Source organism: Rhinichthys klamathensis, unplaced genomic scaffold, assembly GCF_029890125.1.
Source record: "Rhinichthys klamathensis goyatoka isolate OS25496 unplaced genomic scaffold, OSU_Roscu_1.1 h1tg000800l_1, whole genome shotgun sequence".
Classification (NCBI taxonomy): domain Eukaryota; kingdom Metazoa; phylum Chordata; class Actinopteri; order Cypriniformes; family Leuciscidae; genus Rhinichthys; species Rhinichthys klamathensis.
Genome location: NW_026607193.1, coordinates 403,028 through 416,428, shown reverse-complemented (window position 1 = coordinate 416,428; position 13,401 = coordinate 403,028). Strand labels below are relative to the sequence as shown.

Here is a 13,401-nt window from a genome sequence, read left to right as displayed (position 1 = left end):
AAAGCTTTAGAGGCATCTATAAAGCCAATTAAAACTGAGGAGTTTTGCCTCCTATACACTTCAACTACTTCTTTCAAGGCATAGATACACAAATCAGTACCATGTTTAGCCTTAAAGCCAAACTGGTTGTCTGTGGTATCAATATACTCACTCAGGCGATCTAATAAAATCCTCTCTAAAACTTTAGATATAACACTAGCTAGTGCGATTGGCCTATAGTTCTCCACACTTCCAACCTTGCCAGTCTTGTCTTTAATGACAGGCACAAGAGTAACGGTTAACATCGAGTCTGGTAACATTCCATGGGTCATAAAGCCATTAAAGCAAAAGGCAAGAAGGGCTGCAACCTTTGGGCTTGCATACTTTAGATGCTCTGCTATAATTTGATCTGAGCCACTTGCTTTATTATCAGATAACTGAGAAATTGCTTGATGGACCTCTTGAGTTGTGATTTCCAGTATATCTATCTATATCTAAATTTATGATTTAGAATGTATGTAAAACTGGCATCTTAAAGACGTCTATCAGATGTTAGTAAACAGCAGATGCTTTCCAGATGAAGTGATCTTAACAGACATTTTGCAGACGTACGTGTGCTATCTAATAAGGGAACGCCGCAGACAGTCACGTGATTCAACGACTCCCACAATGCGGAAGTAAACAGAGTGGACGCTCTATGCGTTAATGAAACATCTATGTCAGTGCAGCATTAACGCGAGTCAACGTGTTTACAGCAACCTGGCAAAACAAATAGACAATCAAGAAAACAGGTCAGAGATTACGGCTTTTTTCAGGGTTTGTTGTCCTAGGAGTTCAGCCGGTGTTGTTTAGCATGTGTCTTGGGCTATTAATGCGGTCAGAGGCCCAGTGTACGCTGCTCCTGCGTATATGAGCTCTCTCACACACACACACACACACACACACACACACACACACACACACACACACACACACACACACATTGTGCTGGAGGAGTGCTTATCTGTCTTAACACACGTCAAGCATTACTCCGGGATTACCTACATGTGTAGGGCCATATCATAGGCTATGTGTGCAATGCCATTGCTGGGTAATACAGGACTGCATTTTCTACAGAGTGGAAGTGCATTTTCCAGACAGCCCTGGATAAACCCGGATCACTGAGTGTGAATGAGTGAACTGACGATGCATGTGCGAACATGACTGACATTCAACTTTACACCACGAGGAACAAGTACACAGTCTTCTGCTGACTATATTTTGGACAAGAAACTATGAGTTCAGAAAGCCAACAGGACATATTTTTCTAGATTTTCTGAAGAACTGAAGCTAACAACAAAATACGTCAATATGAGAATCTTCAGGACCTTGATGAAGGCTGCATCTATTTCCAAGCAAATCGACTTTTACTCCAGATTCTCGCCTTCTCCTCTCTCTATGAAACAGTTCATAGATTTTGGTAAGTCTGGAATCAAGTGGATACAATGTAATATGTGAACAGAACAGAACAGTATCTAACATGATCCAATCCTCAAGTGGAGTAGAATCGAGAGGGAAAAAAAAGTTTGAATCCCTTTTCTATTTTTGTAATTTTAAGTAGATTAGAATAGAATGTTAGTATCATGTGACGATGGAATTTGATATAAATAACAGTAATTTTACATATACTATGTTATTGTTTGATTAGCATATCTATATAGCTTTATATCATGGTGTTAACATTGCACTAGGCAGAGGTTTTCTGGGCCCCTTGTGCAGTTTATTGGACCCCCAAGCGCTCATAACTCTGGGAATCCTGTACTCAGTCCCAACTTTATCAATTAAATGTTGAAATCACCAAATGATGATGATGTTCTCATAGTCTTTCTGTACACATTTTCCTCTTCAGGTTCAGAGAACGCGTGTGAGAAAACGTCATTCACGTTTCTAAGGCAGGAGCTGCCTGTCAGGCTGGCAAATATTTTGAAGGAAATCGATTTATTGCCTGATAACCTACTGAGGACTCCTTCAGTGCACCTGGTGCAGAGCTGGTCAGTGGGAATGCATGCGTGTAGTGCTATTATTGGGATATGTTTCCATATCTGAGCTACATTTTTTTTTGGTTGTGTTGCATCTCTGCAGGTACATGCAAAGTTTCCAGGATATACTTGAGTTCAAGGACAGGAATATGGATGATCAAGTGGTCACACATGAGTAAGAGATCCATCAAATACCCTGCAGTAGAGGTCTTCTCTGGTCCTAAGATCTGTACCTGACCCCAATCATTTCACACGCAAACCCGACGTGCATAATGGAATTTAAAAAGAGACAGACCGCATAAAGTTATGCCAGAGTTTGACCCGACCCAAAAATAAAAACAAAAGGTTGGCATATTTTAAACTAAAGTCCCCTTGTGGTGAAAATCCAGCTTTTAATGTTGTATATATGTCTATGTGGTGTTTTTAATATGCTTTAAGACAAACCATGTGTAAATTCATAAGTCGACAGCATTGCTGAGTATTTTCTCCTTAAAACTGCCGTGAACCAAAGACAGCCTCAAAAACACGGTGTGAAATCGCTGGTGTTTCTGACGTCACACACTACCTTGTAACCAATCAGGTCAACGTGTGATCGTCAACGAGTGGATCTCTGAGCTGGAGCGAGTGAGTGAAGGCGGGGCTCATTTACATATTCATAGAACCGCATACTAAATGACGCATGGGTGTAGAGTTACATTCAAGCTATTTTAAGGCATGAAGACATGTTTTAAAGGAAACAAAAAACGCTTAAATATGTAATTTTGGTGATCATTTTGGGATAAAATGGTTGACTACAGGGAGACTTTAAAGAATTTGTCAATAAATCACATTTATATTAGAGTATAAACATTATTTATTCCCAAAGGGGGAACTTCACCCAATACATTTATTTAAAATGACTTTTTTTATACAAAAGTTTTGGACCCGTCCAGGTCCAAGTGGACCCGTGAAGACCTCTACCTTCCAGCTCTGCTTGTGCTAACAAATACACACACTTTTACACACGTACACACACACCTCTGTTGTTTTAGCTTCACAGATGCTGTGATTAAGATCAGAAACCGCCACAATGATGTAGTTCCCACCATGGCTCAAGGAGTGGTGGAGTACAAGGAGACCTACGGCACCGACCCAATCACCAGCCAGAACATGCAGTACTTCCTGGACCGCTTCTACATGAGCAGGATTTCAATCAGAATGCTCCTGAACCAGCACAGTGAGACACACACACACACACTTCTAGTGCTGTAGTTTATAATAGGGCCCATTATGGACAGCAGAAATGTGAATTCAGTTGAATGGGCTTCGGGAATGTTCACTCATAGTGTAGTTTGGATTAGCAGCACCGACTGGCATGTTTACGAGTTTCACAGCCATCAGTGCCCCACATTTCTGAATCTCATTCATTGATCGCCACCCTTTTATGTCCATATGTCAATAACATGATGATGTCTGTGTGTTTTCAGCTCTTCTGTTTGGGGGAAATGTGCGTGACAATCCCGCTCATCCCAAACAGATCGGCAGCATTGACCCCAACTGTCTCGTCACTGATGTGGTCAAAGGTGACCGGGATTTTTCTTTCATATAAACATTTAGCAATAGTTCAAATATTGTATTTGTGGGGTAATGACTGAAATAAGCATGGATTAAATTGAGTACAGCAAATGCTACCATGATGGATGACTACTTAATGCAATTTAGATAATATCATTTTTATACAGCAACTAATACAAATCTCATGAGAAACATTGAAAGAATTGAAATTTGCCTAATTGTTATGAAAATAATATCAACGCAAAAAAACCCCGAAATAGTCCTAAATTAGACTTGTTCAATCAAATAGATGTGATCTTTAACTTGTCAGTTTTGGCAAGATACCATGGCATAATCTGGATAATTTAAGACTAGGTGTGCATTACATGAGATATATATACATTGTAGACTTCATTAAGAAAATCTAGTTCATTTTGTATTATGCTGAGGTGAAATTTGATCAAAATGCCCTAGCAACCACCCAAAACATTGCATTGACAAGCACCACCCATATTTCTTCAGTATATGTACAAATCTACTTTTCTATTCAACATTTAAACATTTTCCCTTTTTTTTTTTTTTTTTTTTTTTTAGATGCGTGTGAAAATGCCCGAAACCTGTGTGACCGGTATTATATGAACTCACCTGAGGTAGTACTGGAAGAATTTAATGGTAACTTTCTGCTGCACACACATTCATTCACTTGAAGTCATGTGACTGAATTCACGATCTGCAAATGCATCACGGATGATCGTAAGTGTGACTGCTGTTTCTCATGTGTTTCCTCTGCAGTTAAAGGGCCGGATAAACCCATTGTTGTGGTGTATGTGCCGTCTCATCTGTACCACATGGTGTTTGAGCTCTGTAAGGTGCTGTACATAATTTTTCATCTCTGAAGTGTTGATGTATTAAATCATCTGTAGAGCATTTTTGCCTAAAGTTCGGAGTAAAGTGTAAGAGTTCAGTTGTGCTGCACTACTGTATGCCAGTGGTGTGAATGGCTTTGCTCTTGAGATGTGCAGCAGTGCTGAGCTATAAATATGTTGTGTGACTCCTGCAGAATGCCATGCGCGCTACCATTGAACTTTATGAAGATGCCATGGAATATCCCCCGGTGCACGTGCAGATCGTCCTCGGACACGAAGACTTGACCGTCAAGGTACGGACAGGCTGGCTGTGCTCAAATCTGCGGCCTCACCTCAACTTATTAAAGGATTAGTTCACTTCAGAATTATTCAATTTCTTGATAATGTACTCACCCCCACGTCATCCAAGATGTTCATGTCTGTCTTTCTTCAGTCGAAAAGAAATTAATGTTTTTGAGGAAAACCTTCCAGGATTTTTCTCCGTATAGTGACTTCAATGGGGTCCAACGGGTTGAAGGTCCAAATGTGAGTTTCAGTGCAGCTTCAAAGTCTCGACACGATCCCAGCCGAGGAATAAGAGTCTTATCTAGTCAAACCATCGGCCATTTTCTAAAAAAAAAAACATTTATATACTTTTTAACCACAAATGCTGGTCTTGCACTAGCTCTGCGATGCGTCACATATTACATACTCAGGTTGAAAGGTCAAGCGTGACGTAGGTGTAAGTTCAGACCTAGTGTTTACAAAGCGAACATGCATAGACTAAGTCAAGCGGCATTTACAAAAAATAAATAAAAATAAAAAGTAAAACAACGATGTCGAATGATTTTTAAGTTGGAGGAGAAAATTAGAGTTTTTCGCCCTACCCTACGTTTTTTTTAACCAGAACACGCTTGACCTTTCAATGTGATTACGTAATGTGTGACGCATCACAGAGCTAGTGCAAGACCAGCATTTCTGGTTAAAAAGTATATAAATGTTTGTTTTTTTTAGAAAATGAGCGATGGTTTGTCTAGATAAGCCTCTTATTCCTCGGCTGGGATCGTGTCGAGTCTTTGAAGCTGCACTGAAACTCACATTTGGACCTTCAACCCGTTGGACCCCATTGAGGTCACTATATAGAGAAAAATCCTGGAATGTTTTCCCTTAAAAACATTAATTTCTTTTCGACTGAAGAAAGAAAGACATGAACATCTTGGATGACGTGGAGGAGAGTAAATCATCAGGAAATTTAAATTCTGAAGTGAACTACTCCTTTAATTAAAGCTGAACACCCAGTTAGAGTCAATCACTTCCTATACCTTCTTCATAAGTTAAAGCTGCAGTCGGCAAGTCTGGCAGATTGAGTGGATTTAGGAAAATTTTGAATGTTTACAACTCTCATGCCCCTCCCCCACTATCAACGGATACCCTCCCACCCAGTTCATGCTCGCCAGTGCGTGTGCACCAGATTTTCAGTGAACGCCAGGGCTCTCAAGTGTCACGCATTGAGCGTGACAGTCACTCATTTCTGTCTTTTGTCACGCTCTCCCGCCACACATTGTATTTCTCACGCTGAAAAACTATTTGTAATATATTTAATATGCCGCAGCGCCCAAAACTCTGGCCGCGCCGCTCTCACTATGGAACCGGCATGAATCAAACGCGTTTCCTCTGGTGTTGTTCGTCGAGCTACACCATAGCCAATCAGAAAATAGCACTATTGTATCTGGGTAAGATTTAACGCAACAACCAATGACAAAAATGTAACCAACCCCCCGTCGGCTGGGTGTCACTCTTACCTGTCTTCAAAACTTGAGAGCCCTGGAACGCGCCCGTCTCATCAGCATCCATCAACACCATGGAGTATTTGGAGGTATGCTGTCCTGGCTAATCTACCGATAGATTGCAATTGCTAACGTCATTTATACTCTAAATGAGCTTACTTGATTTTCCGCCATCACACTTCGTTACTGCGCGAACTTCCGCGAACTTCAGGCGTGTGCATGTGATTGTAACGTGCGCGAGGGGTGGCGTGTGCCCGATCTGTGATTGACAGTCAGATCTCACACCCCCCTGCGCTGATTGGACATGATGAACCGGGAGCTGTGGATTTTTGCAAAACAAATAACACGCTCCAGGTGGAGTTAGAAGCTCGGTTTTTTTTCTAAAACCACTTTATTTATGTTGTTCTGTCAGATTATAGTGTCGATTTCACTGAATATGATCAAAAAAATGTTGCCGACGGCAGCTTTAAGGAAATTACCAGATTCCTCACATATTTTATCCAAACATTACCATCCAAAATTTGGTGTCAGTAATTTTTTTAGTAGTTTTATTCAGCAAGTATGCATTAAATTGTTCAAAAGTGACAGTAAATTCTTTTTAAAATGTTACAATAGATTTTTATTTTAAATAAATGCTGTTCTTTTGAGCTTTCCGTGCATCAAAATATCTGTTTTCACAAAAATATAAAGCAGCACAACTGTTTTCAACATTGATAATAATCAGAAGTGTTTCTTGAGCATCAAATCATCATATTAGAGTGATTTCTGAAGGATCATGTGACACTGAAGACTGGAGTAATGATGCTGAATTTTACGTTTTACAATTAGGACTGTCGAATTAATGCGTTAATACAATTAATTTGTTACAACGATTAGCGCATTTAACTCACCAGTTCAATTATACAACAGTACAATAAATAAGAAGTTAATATTGTGTTACATTTTAGACATAATATTGTCTGTTTTTGCTCAGTTTTACCAACGAGTTTTGCCAGAACTGTTGTGCGTCTTCCGAACAACACACAGCAGTATTTCATCACTGAGTGAATCCATGTTTTCAACTAATAGGGTGAACAAATTATTCAGTGGAGAGCCGTTTACTTCATTCATGAATGAATCTGCTGAATGAATGACATTTATTCTTTTTCTTGTTTCTTATTTAGAGTATCATTTCATTAAAACAACACACAAAAAAAGACATTTCCGTATTAAGAAAAACCTACTAAAGGGATAGTTCACCCACAAATCTGTCATCATTTATGATTCATGTTCTTTTGCGGAACATAAAAGATATTTTAGTTTTGGTCACCATTGACTTCCATTGTATCTTCTTTTATGTTTCACAGAAGAAAGTCAGTCGTACAGATTTGAAGCTACATAAGGGTGCACTTATTGTCAGAATCCTTGATCGATGATTGGCTAATGTGATTCATGATGACAGACTCTCATCTCGCTCTGTCATAGGTCAGTGATCGTGGAGGCGGAGTTCCACTGAGGAAGATTGACAGGTTGTTCACGTACACCTACTCCACTGCTCCTCGTCCTCAGATGGACACGTCTCGAGCCACTCCTCTGGTCAGTATGAGACACCACTGAAATATGAACATATAACCCAGTCCGCAATCTTTCAGGTTCTTTTTTAATGGGGAGAAAGTTAACTGTGGCTTAGTGATTGAGGTACAAGCTCAGACAGATGGGGTTGTGCTTCTCATGTGGATGTGGGACGTTCGAGCCAGCATTTCTTCATCTCTTGCCTTCATTATTTCCTGCCGTCTCAACTTTTCGATCAATAAAAATGGCAAATGTAAAGTCTTAAATGAGACGTCAAAGCACCCCCACAATATGTTTATTAAGAGTAAATGTTTGCTGTGTTGTGTTGTGGTCTCAGGCTGGCTTTGGTTACGGGCTTCCCCTCTCCAAACTGTACGCCAGATATTTCCAGGGTGACCTGAAGCTCTACTCTATGGAGGGATTCGGCACAGATGCCGTCATTTACATTAGAGTGAGTAAAAACTGTATTTCATCCACTCAAAAACATATACCGGTACTTATTTTCATTATTATTATTACAGAAAATGTATTCTATTTTAAGTGTCACCGACCCACCGGTGGGACCAAATCCATTACATTTCTAAAACAGTAATATCCTATACTAAACCTAAACTAATCTTGACAAACTATATATAATTTGAAAGCTTACAATCTCTAGTTTCCATATTTGGTCATTGATTTTCAAAATGAATTACAGAGGAGCCATAATTTATCAATTTTCATACTCCTAAGGCGTGTTTAGACCTTTATTTTGAAATAGTGATGAACATGAAAAATCATGAAAGAAGGGTAGAAACCTCAGTTTGTTTTCATGCCAAGAGTTCAAAAGATAGCATCCATTCAATTATTTTAGAAAAAAAGGTCTGAATTTTTTTTAAATATAAAGAAAAAAATGATAGATTCACCATTTGTGATGTGGCAGCAAGCTATAACGCACATACTTGTTCTTTTTGTGTGTTTCTTAGAGGTTGAATTCATATCAAAATCTGCCAAACTTCTCATATTACTTCTGAATAGGATGTTTACTGCATAAATTGTATGAAAATTGTGGAAATAATGGTTCATATCACTCAAAACATATGGAAATGGAGGCGCCCTTATATGGGCAGTAATGGAGTCTGGTTGTCATCTAGTGAAAAGGTTTGGTACTGCACCCAAACAAAATCTCACTGAAAGCTCATTTTTTGAGATATCAACCTAAAATTTGAAACACAACTTGTTCAGATTTTTTACTTTGATTTTTTTGCAGTTTTAGAGTCGCCCAGGTTTCGAAAATATATATTTTCTATAAAATATGAATAATTACATTTTTTACATTGTACATTTTCATAAACTCAAACTTCTATAACTTTTTTTCTGTTTCACTTTCTTAATTTATTTCACTTCTACAAACATCTGCCAACTGTCTTCTTTAAACCGAGACCAATCTTACGTCTATATTCCAAAGCATTCTTGAATTACAACCATTTAAGTTTGAAATGTGCATTTTCGTGTATATTAAAAAAAAGGAGGGAGGGAGGGGGGAGGGGGGGGCTGACACTTAAAGGGTTAAGTAATTTTTGGTTTATTATGAAATATGACATTCTTTTTACTGTAATGCAAAAAAAAAAAATCTCATCACAGTAATATGGGGGTAAAAAACAAAAACATTGTATTACAGTAATGAGAATGTAATAGAAATATATCTTGACACATTACACTGAGAATTTGAAACAATGGGAAGCCTCTACCGATATGTTTAATAATCACATGTCACAATCCAAAACGGTTCAAAAATAGATTTTATTTTAAATTAGTTCGAAATAAATATTGCATTTATTTTTTATTTTTTTGAGGATGCATTAAATTGACCAAAAGTGACAGTAAAGACATTCACTTGGTACATATTGTTGCAAAAATTATTTCTATTCATCAAAGAATTCTGAAAAAATATTAAGCAGCGCTACAATTTTTTAACACTGAATGATTTCTGAAGAATCATGTGACACTGAAGACTGGAATAAAAAACGGATTTCAAAATAGAAAATAGTTCTTTTAAATATGAACATTTCTCAATATTGCTGTTTTACTGTATTTTTGATCAAATACTTAAAAATCACTTGAACATAAGTGACTATTTTCAGAAATAAAAATTCTAACCAACCCCAAACATTTTAATGATCACGTATGATAATAATACATATTACAAGTGAAGACCTGTGCATGTTTTTGTAAGGTTCACCCACATGACTAGCTTTCCCTCTGAAATGAGTGTTTGATTTATTTTCTTTTTCTCTCCTGAATTCCATTTATAATAACGTGTTGTTTGGATTCCTGAAGGCTTTGTCCACCGAGTCCATCGAGAGGCTTCCCGTTTACAACAAATCCGCCTGGAAACATTACAAAACCATCCACGAGGCCGACGACTGGTGCGTTCCCAGCAAAGAGCCCAAAGACATGACCACCTTCCGCAGCGCCTAGACCCGTCCCGAACCCTGTACCTTCAGCAGATCTTCTCTTCATCCGTCTGCCCGTGTTGAAGAATCAGAGACGGTGTTACGAACGTGAGCATGCTGAAACCCCACGTGTTTCGAGTGTGTTCTCACGAGGAAGTTTAACAGGTGGTCCCAGTATTGGAAGTTAGCACTAAGTGCCATCACATCCCAGATAGACGATAATGCAGTTGCTGTTCTGGTGTATTTTGAGTGTGTATTACCTTTGAGTGAGATCCAGGGTGTTTTCTCTTGCTTCTATATTTAAATGTGTAAGTCAGTATTTATTTATCCATCATCATGAGATGGACTGTAATGTTGATCATTATTGCTTTAATTTCTATAACTGGGACTTCACATTCCACACACAGTCCCATGTGTTACATACGTTGTTTTCAGAGACGATGAAAAGCTCGAAAGGTCTAAAGAAATGTTTTTTTTTTTAACTGAGTGTAGCGTGAATAGTTTACTGTTATATGCTTCTCACTACCAGAAAATGTTCAGCTTCCGCTAAGTAACAATTCAGGCACTTAAGTGACAAAACGCATGTTTGTGTGAGTTGTGTGCTTCTCTTGATGGATTTAAACAAGTGTTAAGTTGTTCGAAACTCATTCTGTTCAATAAAGGACTGGGTTTAATTCCGGTGGCCTCTACTGGAGACGGACTGTAACTGCAGCCTCAGTTCAAATGGATTGTACGCTTTAAAATGTCTGTCATTACGCTTTCCTCATAATATCTAACTTCACTTTTGCAATAACTTAGTCAATTATTGATTAGAGGATTTTTAGTGGATGTGAAGTCAGTTCATGCAAGTTTTCTTACTGAGGAACTAAAAATGAATCACATATTACACTGTCAGAATGCATTTTTCTTTTTTCAATATTTTAAATGTTTATGTTTTTATTATTATTATTATTTGACATGTTTTCATGAGACTTGTCTCGTGTTCAGAGCACATTGCATTATAATGCACTTTTTTTAAAAAGTTGTCAGCAAGCACCAGCATTTTTGATCATTTTCTTAAAGTCCCCATGAATTCAAAATTGACTGACTTTGCCTAAATTGATCGTTTTGTGGTGAACAATTCATCCATGCAAGTCAATCCACACAAAAAAATTTTTTGGCTTCGTAATCTTTAATCAAAATCTGAAATTTCCCCTCCCCTCTGCATTGGAGGACCTTCCCTGATGACGTAGGTTTGACGGTTTGGGTGTCTGCTTAACATTAGTAACCACGCCCCTCCAACTGACAGTAGACAGGCTGAATGAAAACACCTACTTTTTTAGATCCAATCAGGTGCTAGTTGGAAAAAAAGCCACGCCCACTATTTTGGCTCATTTAGTATTCCGTTTCTCTCGGAAATACGTCACAACACTGGAGAAAAGTCGTTTGCAACTTCCGGTTTTACGGGGACTTTAAGTTTCATGGTCCCCAGAATATTTTGGTGCATACAATATAACAAAAGAAAGAACTGAGCTTCTGCTTTAAAAAAATAAATAATAAAATCTAGCTTTGTACATTTTGTTTTCTTTTATCAACACTTGAATGTGGGTAAGTTTTATAAAAAAGCAACATTATGAACAAAAAGCTGAGAAAATCATGGTTTTGCCTAAAACTACGTATTTTATTTCTTACTATGGAAGTCAACGGGGTCCATCAACTGTTTGGTTACAGACATTCTTCAAAATATCTTGTTCAGCAGAAGAAAGAAATTAGTACAGGGTTGAATCAACTTGAGGGCGAGTAAATGAGGACCGAATTTTCATTTTGAAGTGAACTATCCCTTTAAATTCAGGGTAGGTGATTTGTTCTAGAAACATTTTTTGTTACGCTGGTTGAAAGTCTCTTCACATCCTGATAGCAATCACTAAGTTAAGTGCTCTAAATGTATTTATATGTATATATATATCATGTGTGCAAGGCGTAGGACCCTAAAATGTTCGTCTAATCATTGCAGTCGGTCTGAATGCAATGATACGATGTCCTCCCTACCTGTCAGTGTATGCATTTCCACACCTCCACACACACATGCTCTCGCAGACATCACACGTCATCAGAACGTTTCATGCTGTGCAGAGTTAGACAGACGTCAGTCACTGAGAGCCACAAACGAAACCGCAGCCGCCTCTTACAGTTCCTCCTGAACCAAAACAACCAGCTTACATACCTCCTGTAATCTAGAAGAGATGGAAACCCCTGCTGTTAAACTCGGAGCGGTTCGTGACGCGAATTATGAATCTGCAGCAGTCAGGTGGTACAGGAGCTCTTTAAAGGTACAGTGTGATTTTAGCGGCATCTAGTGGTGATGTTGCGTATTACAACCAACAGAAGTTGCGGTGGCCGACAGGAAGTGATGTCGTCGTCTCAGACAGCAGAGAGTAGCCAGTTCAGCAGTGAGGTTTCTTTACAAAGATAAATTAAGAAATGTTCACTTTATTATTCAGTAAAACGATATGTTATTGTGAATATTATTGTTACTTGTTCATCATTGTGTCAGTGTTTCATTCGCTGACTTTAGCTAGCGTCTTTGCACGAAGAACAACGTAGTAACGAAACCCGTTTGTCCGTTTAGGGCCACCGTAGAAACATGTCGGCGCAAAATGGCTATTTCAGTGTAAGGGGACCCGTGGTGTGTGTAGACAGAAGGTAATAAAAACATAACGCTTCATTAAAAAAGGCCTTTATACACCACTGAAATCATAGTTATGTATATTATATTGCATTTCTGTCTACGGATCCTCCTAAATATTACATAATGCACCTTTAAGTTGTTTATGTTCATTATTATGGTATTGTTATGTGCTTTGAGACGAGATAGATTAACGTCGTCTCTCGTGACGCTTTTGTTTGCTCCTGCTGCTGTACACGTTCATGTGTTTTAAAGGAGGAGTGGCTTTGGAGACGCTCTGAAGGGAGGGTGGGATCTCATGCTTTCAAAGCTAGCTCGCTAATTTGCTAGCCTCTCTGAAATTGCCTACCCTACCTTTAATAGGTAACTGAGCTGTGACTGAAAAGGCTTTCTAAATTGTATGTTCTGAAAACTGTTTTATACTGTAAAAGAAACCACATTATGGATTGAACACACACAATCTTTTCTACGAGAGGTGAAAGCATTTATTTTGCAGCTTATGCACTTTGTACCAGATAGAAAGCTTGATTTTGTCTTACAGACTTTGTGTCCAAAATCATCTATTTTACAAGGTAGAAAAATATAACC

At 38.4% G+C, this 13,401-nt stretch overlaps 1 protein-coding gene across 1 annotated transcript; it reads left to right on the top strand.

The window, feature by feature from the left end:
- Positions 1-708: 708 nt before the first annotated feature.
- pdk1 (pyruvate dehydrogenase kinase, isozyme 1) lies at positions 709-10,842 on the top strand. Its single transcript, XM_056243497.1, has 12 exons — positions 709-770; positions 1,096-1,438; positions 1,868-2,009; positions 2,101-2,172; positions 3,029-3,213; positions 3,464-3,559; positions 4,125-4,202; positions 4,323-4,399; positions 4,591-4,689; positions 7,627-7,737; positions 8,051-8,164; positions 10,033-10,842. Exons 2-12 carry the CDS (start codon positions 1,330-1,332, stop codon positions 10,171-10,173), a joined length of 1,224 nt encoding a protein of 407 aa, XP_056099472.1. The 5' UTR covers positions 709-770; positions 1,096-1,329; the 3' UTR covers positions 10,174-10,842.
- The last annotated feature ends 2,559 nt before the right edge of the window (positions 10,843-13,401 follow it).